The 17,976-nt window shown below is 33.6% G+C and overlaps 2 protein-coding genes across 6 annotated transcripts; one reads left to right on the forward strand and one right to left on the reverse strand.

The window, feature by feature from the left end:
• Nucleotides 1-668: 668 nt before the first annotated feature.
• LOC128894974 (ras-related protein Rab-21) lies at nt 669-2,360 on the reverse strand. Its single transcript, XM_054157127.1, has 4 exons — nt 1,945-2,360; nt 1,397-1,564; nt 1,215-1,333; nt 669-1,063 (listed from the first exon to the last, which is right to left on the reverse strand). Exons 1-4 carry the CDS (start codon nt 2,083-2,085, stop codon nt 841-843), a joined length of 651 nt encoding a protein of 216 aa, XP_054013102.1. The 5' UTR covers nt 2,086-2,360; the 3' UTR covers nt 669-840.
• A 658-nt stretch (nt 2,361-3,018) lies between these two features.
• On the forward strand, nt 3,019-11,358 carry LOC128894964 (uncharacterized). 5 transcript variants are annotated; one of them, XM_054157111.1, is made up of 8 exons: nt 7,403-7,514; nt 8,987-9,294; nt 9,375-9,499; nt 9,592-9,690; nt 9,798-9,951; nt 10,040-10,217; nt 10,304-10,469; nt 10,584-11,358. In XM_054157111.1, the coding sequence occupies exons 4-8, from the start codon at nt 9,617-9,619 to the stop codon at nt 11,203-11,205; spliced, it is 1,194 nt and encodes a 397-aa protein (XP_054013086.1). In that variant the 5' UTR covers nt 7,403-7,514; nt 8,987-9,294; nt 9,375-9,499; nt 9,592-9,616; the 3' UTR covers nt 11,206-11,358. The 5 variants fall into 5 exon arrangements, with proteins under 5 accessions (XP_054013084.1, XP_054013086.1, XP_054013085.1 ...); XM_054157110.1 differs by lacking the exon at nt 7,403-7,514 and having other exon boundaries at nt 8,496-9,294; XM_054157113.1 differs by lacking the exon at nt 7,403-7,514 and having other exon boundaries at nt 8,496-9,288.
• Nucleotides 11,359-17,976: the final 6,618 nt, after the last annotated feature.

Here is a 17,976-nt window from a genome sequence, read left to right on the forward strand (position 1 = left end):
ATACATACATTTATGTGACAGAAATACATACATCTGGTAATTATAATAAATCTTCCAGCTATATAATATACTTGAATAACGAGATATTTGGTTTATGAATAAGCTGAGGATCTGTCAGTGTAATGAAATGTTGAAATACATGAAAATCAACTCTCAAAATATAATCAGTATTTCTTATTTTATGTCAAGTTAAATTATTTAGGCTTCATATTTCATATCTGTATTATCATTCGTTTTAAAGAAATAAAATATTACAAATTTCGATATATATAGCTTATCAGTCGCTGCCTTCGTAAACTTTGTACAATAAAATTACCGATATTAATATGTACATTATTATAAGTACTGTTTGTATATGAAATTACGCTAATTGGAGTTTTTTGAAATATTACAAGAGACCTAAAATAAATTCTTACGTATGTAAGTATAAAAATGTTTAAATTCATAATGTTCACAAAAGATGTTCAATCATTGTAGTTACAAAATCTTCATAATTTGTTATCTATGCTATGACACTGAATCATCTTTTTACTGTAACAGCATTCAATGTCTATTCGTCGTTACTTAATGCAATGATGTAATATTAAAAAAAAAAAAAAACAGTGGTAATATGTAAACTTTGTATAAATATAAAATAACAATATTTACTATTCACTTATACTATCAAATATAAACAAAAAATATATTTGGTTCTGTACTAAAATGCGATAGTACATTTTTTGCATTGTATCAATGCAATTTTGAACAAATTTTTTCATATATATGTGTAATATGTATATATATACATTTATATATACGACTTGTTCATAATTAGAACCATTTCAAACTAAACATCCGAAATTAAGAACAGCAAGAAGTCTTGACTGGTTCTGTTTCTTCAGCCTCATCTTCGACTACAACGACATTGCGACGCGTACTGTTCGTCCTTGTTAATGTAGACTTTTGTTCTACCTCGTCCGCGTGTTGCATCATCTGCTGTGTTAAATCCAAAAACATTTCTTCGATATTTTGATTTAATTTAGCAGAGGTATGAAAGTGCATAGCTCCAACTTGTTTAGCATATCTAGAAGAAAAGTTTTGATATCAGCAAACTTTCATCAAACATTTTCCATTATCTAATGTAGTTGTAAGAAGGAAATGGTATACAAACCAGTTTGTGAAACATTAACTGATATAATAGGGAAGGAAATTAAATGTCAAGAAAAGATACTTACTCTTCAGCTTCTTCTATAGAAACACTTCTATCCTTCTCTAAATCAACTTTATTTCCAGCTATCGCTAAACAAATTTCACTGCCTAACATTTTTTTGAGCTCCTTGACCCAACTTTTTACCTGTAGGACAGACATTAATACAGAATATGGAACAATAAGAAAAACATTTTTCTTTAAATGTACCTTCTGAAACGTATCTTCATCTGTAATATCATAAACTAAAATTGCACCATTAGACATTCTGTAATAGATAGGTCCTAGTGCATGGAACTTTTCCTGACCAGCTGTATCCCATATCGACAAGTTTACCTTCTTTCCATTTATAGTTAATTTCTTATTTAAAAATGAAGCCTGAAAGCAAAGAAACTTTCAGTAAAACTTACGATAAATATTCAATGTAATCTACAATTTATCAAAACCTGAATACATTGAACTTCATACATAATAAGGTAACCCAAAGTTTTTTATTTTTTCTAGTATTATTTTCATAAAACATTTTTAACTAACAAAATTTTTCTTTTGTTGTAGGTGATACATCATTTTGAAGGTACAGGAAGAAAAAAAGCTGAAGTTAAAGTAATTTTACGCTCCCTTGGACAAGGGACCCTAAATTGACGAAAAACATATACAAAGTGAAGGAACTCTTTCAATGAATAAAACGAACTTTAGAATTTGGGTAAAACACAATGCCAAAGCACAGATCACAAAAGGAGTAATTAAAGTGATATTACCTGTAATGTGCTGATGTGTCTATCATTAAACTTGTCCTCCACGTACCGCAATGCAACAGAAGTTTTCCCAACGCATCCTTCACCGAGCAAAACCACTTTGAAATTATAACCATTAACATTGCTACTAACCGAATTGGCCATAATTTGCAAATAACTAATCTATGTACTTAGGAAATAATATCAAGCTTATTATTACGCCGAATAATGATCGATTGTATTGTTTACAGAGTATATTAGCAAGTGTCCATCATAACGATTTGGAACAATGACTGAGCTGCAGCAGTACGTATTTATATTTTTATTTCTATTGGACAACGTCAAAACGAAACAATCAGCTGTTTTCATTCCAGTGACCACCGACAAACAAGAAGCAAAAACATCTATTCTTACTTCAAACGTATCGCCGATAGATGGCAAATCACGAATATTTGTTAAAGATACTCTTCTCTAACAATGTTAACGTATTTCCAACGTAAGTATTTTACGATGGAAATCTATACAAAATTCAGCTTTGATCGTCATACATTAACGCGATGTTATCAATCATAATAACGTTGACAATGTTGATAATATTCGTCTTCGATGCGTTACATTTAAAAAGCTGCATCTACGCATAATTTCTTTTTTTATCGTATACAAGACTCGCGAAGATGGCGCCACATCATTGTTACTAAGCGGCCGAAATCCTCCTCGAATTATTCTGACAAAAGATATCTCGTTGCAAATTTCGGATACTTCAACGATTGTATATAGATTTATAAGTCGAAGTTTCGGAAAGATGGACGTTTCGATCATATTTGTATCTTAAAAAACGAATTTTGACTACCTCGGAGCCCTGGTGGGATTTCGTCGAACTGATGCCCGACAAAAATCAAATCCTACACCGGAAGTCAAATTTGCACGAGTAAGAACAAATTTAAGAATTATATTCGATGTAGCGTCAGAACAAATCAATTACAATATGTATAAAATTTATTTATGAATAAATATACTTGTTTAGAATCAGAAAAGGCACCAACACGGAAAAATCCGAATTTCTCATTGGATACTTACGGACGTTCGTTTGGCTAGAGTATGCAACGGAGCCAGCGCCGTGAGTCTGCGCAAAGGAGTTCTCAAATCTGGCCGTCACCTGTATTGAAAAGGTAAGAGACTCTGCTGTCATTAATCTCGGCATCTTAATGTGAATTTCACGAGCACGTGTCGCGAAAATACGACGTATTGATAACGCGACGCGTTGTCAGCAGCCTGGTGGATTGTCATGCGAGATTACTCATGTGTTACGGATAAATATGTTCCGAGATGTCAGGCGTCTTCGGCTCCCGTGGTCGGAATCTGCCAGGCTGCTGCTCTATCATCGCCGATACATCTGACATTTATTTATTTACTTATGCATTCGTTCTGTCAATGCGACCTCGGTGTATGTTAACGTAATCATCGAAATCTCGGTGGTTTATGTCAAGCGCGGCAAGAAACTTTCACCAGTCGCGACGTTGGGTACCGCGTTACCTTCACGAATTTTTCATTGTCGGCACTGGTCACCGCATTGACAGGACATGAAATAACGCACAGAAAAGGTCCTTCGTGGACCGTCATAAATATCGACTGATTACTACGTGTTGTTCATCTTTCGCATTGACAATGATTCCCGCCGTTTTTACTTGCGCGGTGCTCCACTTGGCAAGTAGACTTGTTTGTTTGTGCGTGCCGTATCATCTGTCATGGCGTGCCCGCTTGTGGCGGGTATCGTAATCGTTCACTTTTCTCGCTGTTGTACGCTTAAGGTTCATGTCAGTTAGCATCATCGCGCGAATTATTCGAAAGGTATCGTTCGATTAATTTCGAGGAAATTAATTGGGAAAAATGTTATACATATACAATAATTCGGATAGAATATGCTCAGGGTCGGATTAAGACATGGGTGATTTTGGGCTACAGGGGGCTCTCCGCCAGCTGGAGGACATTCAGACATTATATTAACAAAATGGAATTGAAACATTGATGAAAATCAAACTTGCAGTCTTGTATATAAGTATTTATTAATGTTTCAACTGTTTGATTGAAATTCTTAGAATCTGTGAATAATATCATTTTATTTGAGTTTAAAGCAAATTTTTTTTGGAAAGTTTGTGTGACATTATTCCTAAATGGAAATTAGGGTAGAGAACCCTCAGGTTTTATAGTTATGTTTGATTGTAACTACAGTGCGGGTTTAGCAATGTGAGGTACCCAAGCTAGAAGGGAATGTAAAGCATGAACAATTCTAAGACAAATACATTAGGTGTTATAGTCAAGTTATACAATTCAGTACCCTAATAAGTAAAAGTTCATCATGATAGAAAACGAAATGTATATATTTAGAATTGGGTATAACCATGAATCATCCAGAAGCTTCTAATATCTACAAATTGTCAAAAGAAAGCGGACAGGTTGATAGTAAAGTAGTATTCCTACTCTTGCTCAATAAAGATTTAGATACACATTCAGAGAAGAAGAAAATATAAGTAGATTAGTACAAAATTTAAATAAGCATTAATTTGTTTGCAAAATTAGATAAAGTCACATTGTTTTATAACTCAGGCTTGTAGGAAGTCTCATTGCCATCATTTGCTAACAAAAACAAGATTCAGACACATGAAATTTAGATTACAGAGTACTTGTTATTGGTAATGAAGTATTTGTTAATGTGAATATTTTACTATAACTGATTTTCTACCTGATGCTATTGCTATCTACTTTAATATACTACTATACAACTTAATTCAGTGACTATTAACACAATATCGAAGAATAATGTGACAAGGGCATAGAATCAAATCATACAAGCTCAGAATTGCATTATAAAATAAAAGAGTGACATTTATAATGAAAGAATTAAACGAATATAAGAAGAAAAAGTAAAAGCATGGATTTCATTTAAAACAGATATTTTCTGAAATTCAGAAATGTTTAGGGTGAAACAGTATAATACAATAAGATCAGTAAACATTTACAACATTGAGAAGTACTAACAAATTTTAGAAATGTTCTAAGGACTTACGATTTTTATCGATGTTTTCAAGAAACTTATTTCCAACAAATTACGAAAAGTAAACATTTAAATTGAAATTATTGTTAGCTTTATAAATTTTATTTCATTGCAATTGTTCTTTTGGCGATTTGGGAATATTAGAGTGTCATGGTACCTGTAGCCCAGGGTTCCATGAAATCTTAATCCAGCACTGAGCGTACTGTATGCTCATCGAGACGGGGTTGGTTAGGACGGTGGGAAGGGAAGGAACCGATAATGGCGGCGACCGTACTGTGCCACGCGCCATGTCGGTCTCCTGCTCGTGCACGTCCTTCGTTCGGTGCACCACGTTTGTCTGTACGTTTCTTTTTTTGTCCCTGCTCGTGAAAATGGCACACGACCTGTCACGAGTGATATTCGGTAGGGACCCAATACGCTTTGTAAAAGGGATCCCCACAGACTCGCTCGGTCTTATACACTCTCTGAAAATTGATAGTTTCTTTTTATTTCTGGCTTAAAAAAAAAGCCAAAGACATTTTTAGAAAGGATCGCGCTTTTCAGCCTATGCATTTTTCCACGAATGCACGATAAACACTCGTTCCCTTTTTCTGCCTCTGTGTATGAACAATTTTAAGCATAGGAGGTTCATTTTAATCGCCTATTTTCGTCGTATTTTTCCGTATTTGACTGTATTTTCCAAATTCATTTAACGTTTAATGTTTATTGCAAGAAAATTGGACGATATTGTCGAATAGGACGGGGAAAGAATTAACTAAAATTTGGTTGATTCCGAAACATTAAATGGTAACATTATGCATATTATAAATCTGTAAAGATTATTAAAAATTCTTCGAAAATATTATCATCGATAGACAGAGGAATAGAGTTACATGATATAAAATTATAATTTGTTAATATTCAAAATACTTGAATCAATTTTCAGAAACACGGATTACTGTGTAGTATATTTTATATTTACGAGTGTGTATGTCGCATAGGTAGAGAAATATGTCTTGGTATTTTTATTCTGACCAAAATACCGGAACCTGTTTTATCATAATGTAGGTCATCTCGATCAGACACTTGCGACATCGTTAAACATCGTCTGAACGAAATCGAAGTCTCTCGGTCTGAAATAATTTTATCGACGGTTGCATTCATACTAATTGTTTATTCAGAGTGTAAAGAATGCAACGGTATCCCTGCAATAAATTGTATAAGAACTCATGTAATCGGGTGACACGTGTTTACATGGGGGGATGGCGCCTTCTTCTATTTTTAAGACGGTAGAGCAACTGTAAAAGTGAGAACGAAAGTTGAACTACTCAGTTAGCGTGTCAGGGACACCGGTGCTCAAACATGGTGCAGTTTTTGTTTCTTCCACATCTGTCCCTTAACGAAGACGCGAACAATACGAGCTTTGCAAGTTTCTCTAACACGATCGCAATTAAATAAATAATTAACGCGAACATGTTCAACATTTTTACACATACGTTTTAATCCTATCGTAATCGTATCGCATTTTATTTTCATTCGCAGTTCAAAATAATAAAAAAAATATAAAAATATCTCGCTGATGGGCTTGACACGTATTATCGCAGTAGTATATATACGGGAGATAATATTAATCGTTGTAATTATAAATAGATGAAAATTCACGTATTATTACAATTGTATGGGAAACAGATTGCGCAATAAACTAAAGTAAGGTCGCAGCTGCTGCGAATTTGACGTTAATCGTTGACAGTTAGCGTTTTTATCGGTACTGAAATTATATTAGTAGAGATGCTCGCAAAATATGAGTACTATTTAATATGCGCGCAGTGGGGTCAGAGATCTGAGTCGTATCGGGATGAAGAGGCAACCGATCAACAAACCACGTGGCAACATCGCTCTACCCTCCTCTGTTTCCCCCTTCCTGTTCTCCGATGTCCCTTACATCGTCCCCCACTATAATCATCGACTGCAACGCGGCGAAAGCACATTTACATTTTTTTGCGTACAGTACGTTGCAACATTCTTGCTTTGTGGTTTCAACTACCGATGGCGCCACTCCCAGAATGAGTGAAAAAATGTGTCGTACGGCGAGCCGAGAGAGACGTTAGTATTGGCTATGTATAGACACGACGTGGGGGTGTTTGAATCGTATTAATATTTACGCAACAAATTAGATTTACCTGCAACCGTTGGTTTCTTTGAACTGTACTCATCACGAGTAACTTAAACACTGGATTGCAAGCATTCCGTCTGATGAAAAGTTTTCTTTAAATAATCTTTCGCAGTAAATTCAATAAAAATCAATTTGAACAATTTAATTTTTAATTGATTAAAATTAAATGTAACAAAAACTCTTTGTCTTCTTAGGAAGGACTCTCCAAATAAATTGAAGGCGGTCATCCTAGTATATCTCTTTAATTTTGTAACTCTGGTTTGAAATGGTCAGAAGAACAAAATTTTTACATTTTCTGACTAGTTATGCGAAAACTGCCAAGACAGAGTTCGATGAGTATTGAATAAAGTGGGACAGTATGAGCATGGTTACGCAGACGGCGTACGTGAGGTATACGTTACGTTCGAATCATTGAAAATGCTGTTACACACTTGGTTAAAGCTCATCCTTGAGAAAGACAAGGACGGATGGGTACTATAGAGAGCAAATTCGGCATATCGAAGGAAAACTGGTTTGCCTCCGCGCGTTGCACCTACTACGATGTATATCTCGAATGAATGCCGCGACTCACGTGCATCTTCATAAGTGACCAACGAACTTGCTGAAATAAAACACGCCCTCGTGTCGTTAATGTTCATTGGTCGTTATCCCGTGATGCGCCACGCGACGTCACTGGCATGCTTTTAAAATTTACTTTAGAGACGAAAAGGTTTAGCATAAAAAAGTAAGCAAACTATTACGGTAGATCGTACTATCTTTGAACGTCTTAACAGGCATGATTTTGACAGAAATGTATTTCTACGTTTGTAACTTTGCTTTCCTTGTGTTGTACGCTTCACTTGTAAATTAAATATTTCTGTCAAATTTTGAAAATTATTTGAAATCAAAAACTGAAAACGTTGAGATATCGTGCTTGTTACAGTATTAAAAAATTTGGACATTTATCGAACCGCAGTGGTTCGATTGATTTTATAAAAATTGATTGGAGGAACAAAGATAATATTTTAAGAAATCCCATGCTTCATCATATTAGTCGCACACTGCATTATATTGTGGCTTCATGCTTCCTATTTTTAGAATAATGTTTCGCCGACACAGTTCCCTCTTTTATTTCTCAGTTTTGAATTTAAAATAACATTGTCACTCTCTAACATAAAGATTGCTCTTTTCGTTACTCTTATAGTCACGTGATTTTAATGAAATGCATAAAACATTATTTATGTATTAGGCAATAATAAAATTCATTAGGTAGAAGGAAAAAAGCTTTATAATTTTCTAGAAAGCAGAGTTGGGCAAATATCATTTGAATTGAAAATAAGAAGTAATATTTCAGTATTTTATAGTTCACAGAACTGTACAAAACAGGCACTTCAAATATTTGTATTTAACAGTATTATTGTGCATATAACGAACCAGTAATTATACATGTATCTAGAAATTTATTCATCAGGAAATGTTAATAACTTTGAACATAGTATTCGAAACGTTACATTTTTAGAACACGTCGGCCATTTCCCAAGAGTATTCCATTATTTTGTTACTTTAGAGAAACATTATTTTCGAGAGTCATGTGTTGAAATAAAATAAGTGTACTTAAAGAATGAAAGAACCGTCGAATAAGGTAACGCACTGTTTGGCATAGTATTTCAAACATCGTTATCTGATAGATGCCCAGACCAAAGAAGTGTATTTCATATAGGATGAGTTGTGTTTTCTTGGTCAGTCCATCGTGATCTCGTAACTTTAATCCAAATAACAAGTAATCGCGATTTATAATGTAAATTGCAGATTTCGGTGATTCCATGTTGAAAGATGTATTTGCGAAGTGTCGGTTTCCTTTAGCACGTTGTTTTTCTTTACAGTTTTATCGTGTAATATAAAGTGGGGATTCGGTGAGATTATGGACGCCCCCTAGTAACAAACGTGCGTCACAGCGTGTAGCGTCTCGCACGTAGACACTGTCAAGCCGAAATCTCGCGGGTTAGTTACAAGACTGGCAACGAATCGATGTAAACAAGTATTATAAAGATGGTGGTGATCAGTGATTTCTTTCGTCGTGACGAATAATCGCGATCGAATTGTTGCATGATTTTGTACATTCCGTACGGATATAACGAGGCTAATTTCGGCTACTGTCACAAATCATCGAAACATGCTGTTTTCGGTAAAGGTACATTACTTTCAGGACGCGTTGAACATACGGTTGACCATTGCTTTATCCGTGTACCTATATGCAATTCTTCTTTGTAGGAAGTTACTTACAGATATAAACAAAGACTGATAATAAATTCTCAGAGAAATTGGACTGAATTTGATTGGAATAACTTTTTATTGGTTTTTTACGAATTTCTTATCGTATGATATGCTTTCTTTGTGTAAGGTTTTATAAAATTCTAATCTGACGTTCCGAGGTGCCTTTTAAACGTTATTCATTGTTGTTGTTTTTTTTTTTTCTTTTTATTTGCAGGAGCAGAATAAAAGTAACGTGCAAAATGTTTAGTTTTCATAAACCAAAGGTGTATCGGTCTAGTACTGGTTGCTGCATTTGTAAAGCTAAGTCTAGCAGGTAAGCTGTTCAACAATTTTAATTAAAATTTTTAATATCTGGATGTGCAAGTGGATATACTTTTTTAGTAATAATAGAAATAAACATAAGTATTTTTGTGCTTATAGTTCAAGGTTCACAGACAGTAAAAAGTACGAAGATGATTTTATAGAGTGTTTCCAACTCGAGGAAAGGCGAACTGGAGAAATTTGTAATGCTTGCGTACTCTTGGTAAAAAGGTGGAAGAAATTGCCTGCAGGAAGTAATCGTAATTGGAGACATGTAAGTACTAATGAATGTACTATTAAATATTTGTACCAATCAATTAATAATACTATTATTTACTAATAAATCTTTAATCCGTTTCCAGGTTGTCGATGCACGTGCAGGACCTGGCATCAAGTCACTAACGAAATTCAAATCAAAGAATAAAAAGAAAATGAAAGATTTGCCAGAAAAATTTGAGAAGATTATGAAGAAAAAACACATTTATTTGAAGACGGATAGAGATCGTGAACAAAGTCCAGCGATGAGCGATGACTTAACAGGTTGGTATATACAAATTTTCAAATGTAAAGGTTTTCAAAATATGAAAAATTTCATTAATACGTTACAATTTTTGTTCTTTTTGTAGAAGATTATTTAAACGGAAATGGTAGCAAAGGTTCAAGTCGAGCTGGCAGTCCTATAGGAAGTGATGATATTCCAGTTACTGAAAAACAGATAGATATGCAAGATGTGACTGAATCAAAGAATGATTTAACTGTAAATGGTTTCATTGATCTGTCCTACTTTAAGAGGTTGGTTTCATTATTAATTTTTATATTACGATATTCTCTTGATAATTAATAAATAACTACTTAATAATTCTTTTAGCTAAACCCAATTTCTTATATTCTATTATGTTTTTTTAGGGAGATCATTTGTTGTGGAACAATATTCAAGGGTCCATATGGAGAAGTTATAGTGGATCCTTCGTTAATAAAGCCTTGTATTGGTTGTATAGCTAGGCAGCAACGACAACAACAAACAAATGCATTAAGTCGCAGTCCTGCGCATAGTTCTGCATCAGCCAGTCCTGTCCACAGTTCTGCGTCTGCTAGTCCTGCCCATAGCGTAGAGTCTGGTACAGAGACTGCAGTCTCTAAACAGACAAGTAAAACGTTTAGTGATTCGTCGTCAGATTCCGGCTATGATGAATCTTCCAACCAAGGAGTTGGTGAGAGTAAGATAACCAAAATTATTCAAAATGCGAGTGCTACTGTTAAACCAGCAGTAAAAATACAACCGTTGAAAAGTGTTCAACTAAAAGCTATACCAGTATCGGAAGCTGTCAGGTTAAAAACAGATATGCCAATCAAATTGGTACCTATAAAACAAATTGATCAACTATCTTGTAAGCCATTGTCTTTAGTTTCTTCTGCCAATGTTACTTTAAGCAGTAGTACTTCACACTCCATTGTTACCGTCCCAAATAATCCACTTGTCGATTTTGCCATGCACGCAGCCTCTTCCAGGCAATCAGTCTCTAATTAATGTCAATCTCTCATAGAGTTTTAATTTATTTTTTTCTTATAATAGTTAGTTGTATGCTACGATACAAAATTGTGTGTTAAGTATGCAACCATTACTATCCCAGATAACAAAGGCTCTGGATGAGAGTGTTTAAGTTTTATGATATCGAGCACAGAGAGTTTATACTGTTGTAAATGATAAAAAATAAATTCTTGTAATTAGAGTAACTGTTATAATGTACAGTAGGTGAATAGTGCTCTTGGGAAAAGTTGTATAAGATTCATGTCCTTGATCGTTGGTTGTTGAAAAAGATTATATATATATATATATATAATTATATATGATATCGTCTTTATGGGTGTGAGTTCTTGAGGCGTGTTCCACGACTGTTGGGTGATTCTTAAAAGAGATAGTTGAAAAAGAGCACACTGTTTCTACTGAATGCCGTTTCTCTAGCGTATATAGAATGCTTATAAACTGCCATGAACTTCTTGTAATTGATGATTTTCCACAAACGACTTTATTATGTGGAAAGTTTTCAATTATTTTCTAAGTGTAATAATTAGCTACGTACATCAAAATACTGTGATGACATTTTAATGTAACATGAGATATAATATTATTATTCAGCAAGTGGCAGTTTATAGTATCTACATCCTAAGCATTGGTTACTGAATCGGCGTAAAAATTGTCTTATCCATAGCTTTTCGTTCTCTGGGCTACCTATCATTGCAATTGTATATGTATTCGTAGAGGAGTTCCAAGATGCCAATCACTTTTCAAACATTTGGGTCCAAAAAATTTTAAAAGAATTCAATTAGGGTCACGATAGCTACATTGTACCAGATGCATTTGACATGATTCATGCCAAGGTCCATGACGTTACAATTAAGTAATTCAACTTAAGAAACGAATGTGTTCAGGTACTGTAAATCCTGACCCATTAATAGCAATAATATGAAGAGTACTTTATAATAAAATAAATGAAGTCTGTTGAATAGCATCATATCAATATGATGATATATTTAGGCAGTATTAGTAGAGAGTGAAATTGATCGAGAATATGGCAATCAGATTGGCAAACTGGACCAGTAAACTTTATTGTAACATTTCTGGATGACTGCAGCATTAATGTAAAAACGAATCGATAAACAGCAGATTATTGATATACGAAATAAGTATAATGCTAAATAAGTGAAAACTGTTAGTTCCTAGTTTTCAGAGATGGGCACATGATCGAACAAAAGCACACAAAAGTACCTGTTTAAAACAGATCACTGTGATCATTGGATTATTCATGTCATTTAAATATTTTTCTTTTCATGTTGGGTCAATACTTAATGTTATACGCACAAAGATTATCCAAATCTACATATATTATATCTTTTTTGACTAAACCCAGGAGTGGTTGCGATTAGAAAGTGCATTTCAAATAACATATAGAGTCACTATCATTTTAAAATAACATTAATAATAACTTTGAACATATAGTTAAAATAATCTTAACGATAAAACCAAAGATGAGCAAAAGATATACATTTATTTTATATCAAACAAATAATTTGGTCAGTGCATACATTTTTATTAAAACTGAATATATTCGATCGCAAAATTAAAGGTTATGAATGTGCAATACATAGCTTCGATTTTATATAACATCAAGTATGATTGCTTATAACGTTAATTTAAAAAAATCAGAAATATTTATCTATGAATTTAACATAGGTAATAATCAAATTTAATAGTAAATCAACTTCTGGGATATTGGCAATGTTCATGGTAAATTTTCTCATATATAGGTATTTAGTTTACATTTTAAAATGCCGCGTTTGCTGCCCATCTGGCTTAAGCTCTTTGACAATCGTTATGTAACAAGGAAACTATAACAGTTCTTCATATGAAATCAAACATCGAAACTACAATTTGTCCAAGGACAACGTTGATCACCTTGTCCTTTGACAAATTTGAATTGTACATTTCTTTGGACTAGGAGACTCTATGATCTCTTTACTGTGAATATTAATAGCTATGTTTTTGTTGTAACTCACGTTATGATTTATGATAATTAATATATGTCAAGAAATAAGGTTGGATCATAGATCAACAAGTCATATATGTAGCATTATTGTGTAAGGTTGATCTTTTTAAAGTCGGGAATGAATTTTGCAACTTGAAAAGCTCAAATTACGATTAAGATTTCTATAATATACTCGTTCAGCGCATAGCTAATATAATTTTTTAAACGATCTTTATAACTTTCTATGATCCTTCCTGTAACTGAAAAAAAAATAAGAAATACTTGTTTAACTTATTTATTTTGTAAGTTTATTTACTTGCAATACATAATATTCCTTTTCTACATAAATTTATATATATTTTTATACAAATTAATCTTTGCTTTTTATGGAATTAACTTTCTGTAACACTGCCAGGGAATGATATGAAATGAAACAATTGATTCCAGGTCAATCTGCTGGCAATATTCAGTGAATTATTTATTTTCAATTATCTTGTATATTAATCTACTATTGAGTTACTTAGATTATAAGAGAAATGTAAATGGTGCCCACAGATTGATTAGGCACTGTAAGCATTAAAGTAAGCGTATGTAAGAAAATTTTGTAATGGACATAAAATGGTCTCATATTGAAGTAATATGATTGCGTGATACGTAAATAATACGAATAATTTTGCGTGTTTTTAAAGGAAAAGAGGATGATAAATTAAAACTTTATTGATAAAGAGGGTATAAATGAATATATTATACGTGCAGCTATCAAAGTAATACTATTTATGAATAACGCGAAAAGATCATCAAATTATCTTACATATGTATTGAGATGTTACGTTAAAGCTAAGAAATACACATGTTATTTTTGGCATGTCAAATGTCCTGGAACAGACGAAACTGTTTAAGTGAAAAATAACATAATCGATATGTTTGTGCATTGCTATCATGTAACTTGAATTTGATGTTTTTGTACGTGCATACACAGCAATTGAAAAAAGCTTGACCTATTCGAAAAGATATAATTATAGATAATAAAGTTTGTGAGATGTATTCAAATAGAAATTGAGAGAGACAGCACAATGTACTTAAAATTTTCTATCTACTTTGTTCGTCTTCCTAAATAGTTTCCATCGCAATATCTTATGGATAAATAAATTCAAATTACCTTATAAGCGTCAGAATAAAAGTATGAATATTTGTTCACGAAAGAAACTTTGATAATAATTAAGGTGACAATCCCCTTTTCTCGAGATTCGCTGTTCCATTGTTTCAGTAAATCTTACAAACATTTTTACAATTATAAGCAAGCGACAAAAGCATTACAAGAGATCCTTTTCATGTTCGTCCTTTTGAAATTTACACACGTTTTTTGCAACGTGTCTGTTTTTTTATCCTTTCTTGAAAGTCGAGAAAAAACAGAAATCAAATTACGAAGGGAAATCGATGCATGTTGCTGATTTTTATATACATTTTATTAGGTGTATATACATTAACGTAAAGATCCACGAACATGCAATGCATCATTTAGATACATCAAATAGTTAACTTGTCGCAAGATATTCAGAGCGTGCTAAAATGGAAGTGTACCTACAGTGATGTAAATAATTATAGGTTCAAAGATAAATAATATTTTAATGAAAAAAAAAGTCAAAATTCCTCAAAATAATTTTTATTGTTTTTGATACTTACAGAATCTAATGTACATGTACTATAACTAAACTATGTTTATGGGAAATTACTTGAAACCTATAATAACTCACACCACTGTATACATGTATAGATTACATATATCTTCATCTTGTACATATATAGTCTACGATATCGATAAATGTGATTTTGCAATTTGGAAGATTCAGGTCATGTTTTCGTCGATTACTTCTCTGAATATCCTCGGACAAGAATATTACTAATCGAGTGAGAAAGAAATAGATAGAGAAAAATGTGGTGCAAGTATTTTACTACAGTGACCTGGCAGATTCCGATATTGAATATTTTGAGATGAAAAAAAAAAATAAAAGAAACGAACGAATCTTCCCGAATGTATCTTGCAAGCTTTTTTTCTACGCTGGACTTTTTATATCTGAGATTTATAAAAGATCGGTAGACACGGCTCGAAATAGATTATTAGAGGTGCGGAAACGATTTTGCAGTGTGTCTGTCTAACAGCAAACGATGATTATATTTTTTCACAATGATTCTGCGTGTTCTGCGAATTTTATGTGTTTATCGAGGCATGTATAATTTCTAACTGCATTTACTTTGCGTACACATACGGAAGCATTTCTGGTGCGACTCTGAATCTACAACATTCTGAGCTGTTTTTTTTTTTTTCTTTTTTGCGTTCATTGTTTATCACTGCTGATAACGCAGGTGTTCGTCCCTATCAGCTTTTTCGTTTTCACTATTTTCTGTTTCCTCCCGATGAAGCAAGTTCCAGTTACGGAAATTAATCGTGCTAAATTTGTCCGATTCACAAACATAGCGAAACTGAGATTGAAAGAAGTAGACAGGGAGACAGACAGATGAAAGGAATGTTAAGATTTTGTGACATGACAAAGGAAATACGTATGTAAATATATATATTTATATGCATATATATATGTGTGTGTGTGTATATATATATGGGTGTGTGTGTGTGTATGTATGTGTGTGTTTTAAAAGAAGATTCGATCTCGCAAGAACGTCTATAGTCGGAGCAAACTTAAACGACAGCTCAAGGCCACTGCCTCGATCGTGAACTATACTGGATACATCTATTTTCAGGCAAATCTGGGTTGCCTATTTGTTTGAAGCTGAGAGTGTGCACTCAAGGTGATTATGTAGATAGAGTAGACAAGGCAGCAAAAAATGTCTAACGCGAATAGTAAGAGAAAAATAATTGAATACAGGGTGTTCCAAAAATGTTGCAACACCTTGAAAGGGGTGGTTCGGGAGGTGATTTGAAACAACTTTGTCCTTATCGAAAATGTTATCCGAGGCTTCGTTGAGGAGATATTAACAGAAAACCCTGACCAATCAGAGCGCGCGTATACCGTTGGAGCGGCCGCGATAGCAAAGGCTACGAGCGAAGGACATTGACGCGGCTGCTCCAACGGTATCTGCGCGCTCTGATTGGTCGGGTTTTTCTGTTAATATCTCCTTAACGAAACTTCGGACAACATTTTCGCTAAGGAAAAAGTTGTTTCAAATCACCTCCCGAACCACCTCTTTCAAGGTGTTACAACATTTTTGGGACACCCTGTATACGCCTGTCCGTTCTCCAACAACGCGCGAGTAACTTTGGTAGGAAAGAATACGAATTGAGGGGAAATGTCATTTCAGTAATCTCTGTTCGGATTCCCCTTAATTCCTATGACTTCTCCCACCAAGTCACGCAAAGCTCAACTCAACTACTTTCGCTCAATTTATAGCAACCCTGCTTCTACTCTATCTATGTATACATAATTTCTTTGTGCGCGCCTGCAAATACTCGAATGGGAATGTGGTGGGGAATTTCCCCTCGGTGGCTTTGAGCAGACAGTTCGCATTGCTTCGACTATAGTTGATGCACTGTGCTGATGCAACAGAGAAAAGGAAACTTTTTTACATCAATATTTAAATAACGATTGTGAGACTGATCGATGTATTTAGCAGATAACTTTTATTTACATACAACTATTAGAGATAGGCGAGGATATTGTACCATTTCGTGCATATATATATATATATATTAATAAAATTCTAATAATAAGAAACGATGACTGCCGCAACAAATATATCTCGTTATCGCAATGATTATTATATATTATACCGTATAAGCATTTGTACATACATACATGTATATTGTGTTAATCTAAAATTTAACGCACCTATTCCAATCATTGTATAATGATCGCGGAAGTATCACGACCGATCGATAAATCCTATCGGTTTCGTGAAAGACGAGGAGAACAACTAGTTCGGGTACGATCGTTCTATGATTCAGACAAACAAATTTATGCCACCTTCAACTATGTACAACTTTGTAATAAAACAGTTTAAATCTTAAGAATCCATCAGTCACGCAGATTAGAATATCGATACACCGATTATGCGAATGTTGCGGATATACAGAATTTATACGAACGAAAATTAGTACGAAACGTTTCCGTTTTATTCTGAATTGATTTTTGTAGAGATTTATACATTGAATGGATTTTCCTTGTACGTATTTTTTACCATCATGTGTCGGCAACATGATTTTTATATGAAAACAAAAAATTGACCGACACATCAATACCAATTGTGAATTAATCGATTTGTATCATACTAAAGAAGAAATAAGTATATGTAAATCTATCTATCTGTCTATCTCTTTATACATATATAATGTATATATAGAGAGAAATATAGAACAGTCTGTGAGATACCAAATTTTGATAGGTAAATAAAAGATGACGCGAATCGTATATATACATAGACATATTTAGGGGATGCGCAAATATCTCTGTATTAAGTGTATCTCTCATTTGTATGTTTTTGCTTTATACAGATTTGTAAGATAGAGATCCATATACACTCTTTTTTTTTTTTTTCTGTGATGATTAGTCGATACGACGTTATTATCTTTGAAGCTTCAGAAAATTTATCGATCATTGTAATTGAGAATTCGCTATTACGGGGATTCACAATTTAATTTTCGTTTACATGTATGGAAATCCATTGAAATTGATTCTAACTCGTTAAATTAGAAGATTATTTTGCACGTCTTACTCGAAGCATTTTGCATTTGTAAGTTTTATTGCTACGATAATCCTTACAGT

This window comes from Hylaeus anthracinus, unplaced genomic scaffold, assembly GCF_026225885.1.
Source record: "Hylaeus anthracinus isolate JK02 unplaced genomic scaffold, UHH_iyHylAnth1.0_haploid 4, whole genome shotgun sequence".
NCBI lineage: Eukaryota > Metazoa > Arthropoda > Insecta > Hymenoptera > Colletidae > Hylaeus > Hylaeus anthracinus.

What these genes read in the sequence shown, in the direction of transcription:
- LOC128894974 (XM_054157127.1), bottom strand. Translation starts at nt 2,085, where the DNA reads ATGGCCAATTCGGTTAGTAGCAATGTTAATGGTTATAATTTCAAAGTG. An exon ending in GACACATCAGCACATTACAG is followed by an intron (nt 1,565 to 1,944) that starts GTAATATCACTT and finishes CTTTGCTTTCAG; the next exon opens with GCTTCATTTTTAAATAAGAA. An exon ending in TCTATAGAAGAAGCTGAAGA is followed by an intron (nt 1,064 to 1,214) that starts GTAAGTATCTTT and finishes CTTTTCTTCTAG; the next exon opens with ATATGCTAAACAAGTTGGAG.
- LOC128894964 (XM_054157109.1), top strand. Translation starts at nt 3,019, where the DNA reads ATGCAACGGAGCCAGCGCCGTGAGTCTGCGCAAAGGAGTTCTCAAATC. An exon ending in CCGTCACCTGTATTGAAAAG is followed by an intron (nt 3,090 to 9,591) that starts GTAAGAGACTCT and finishes TTTTATTTGCAG; the next exon opens with GAGCAGAATAAAAGTAACGT. An exon ending in GTAATCGTAATTGGAGACAT is followed by an intron (nt 9,952 to 10,039) that starts GTAAGTACTAAT and finishes ATCCGTTTCCAG; the next exon opens with GTTGTCGATGCACGTGCAGG.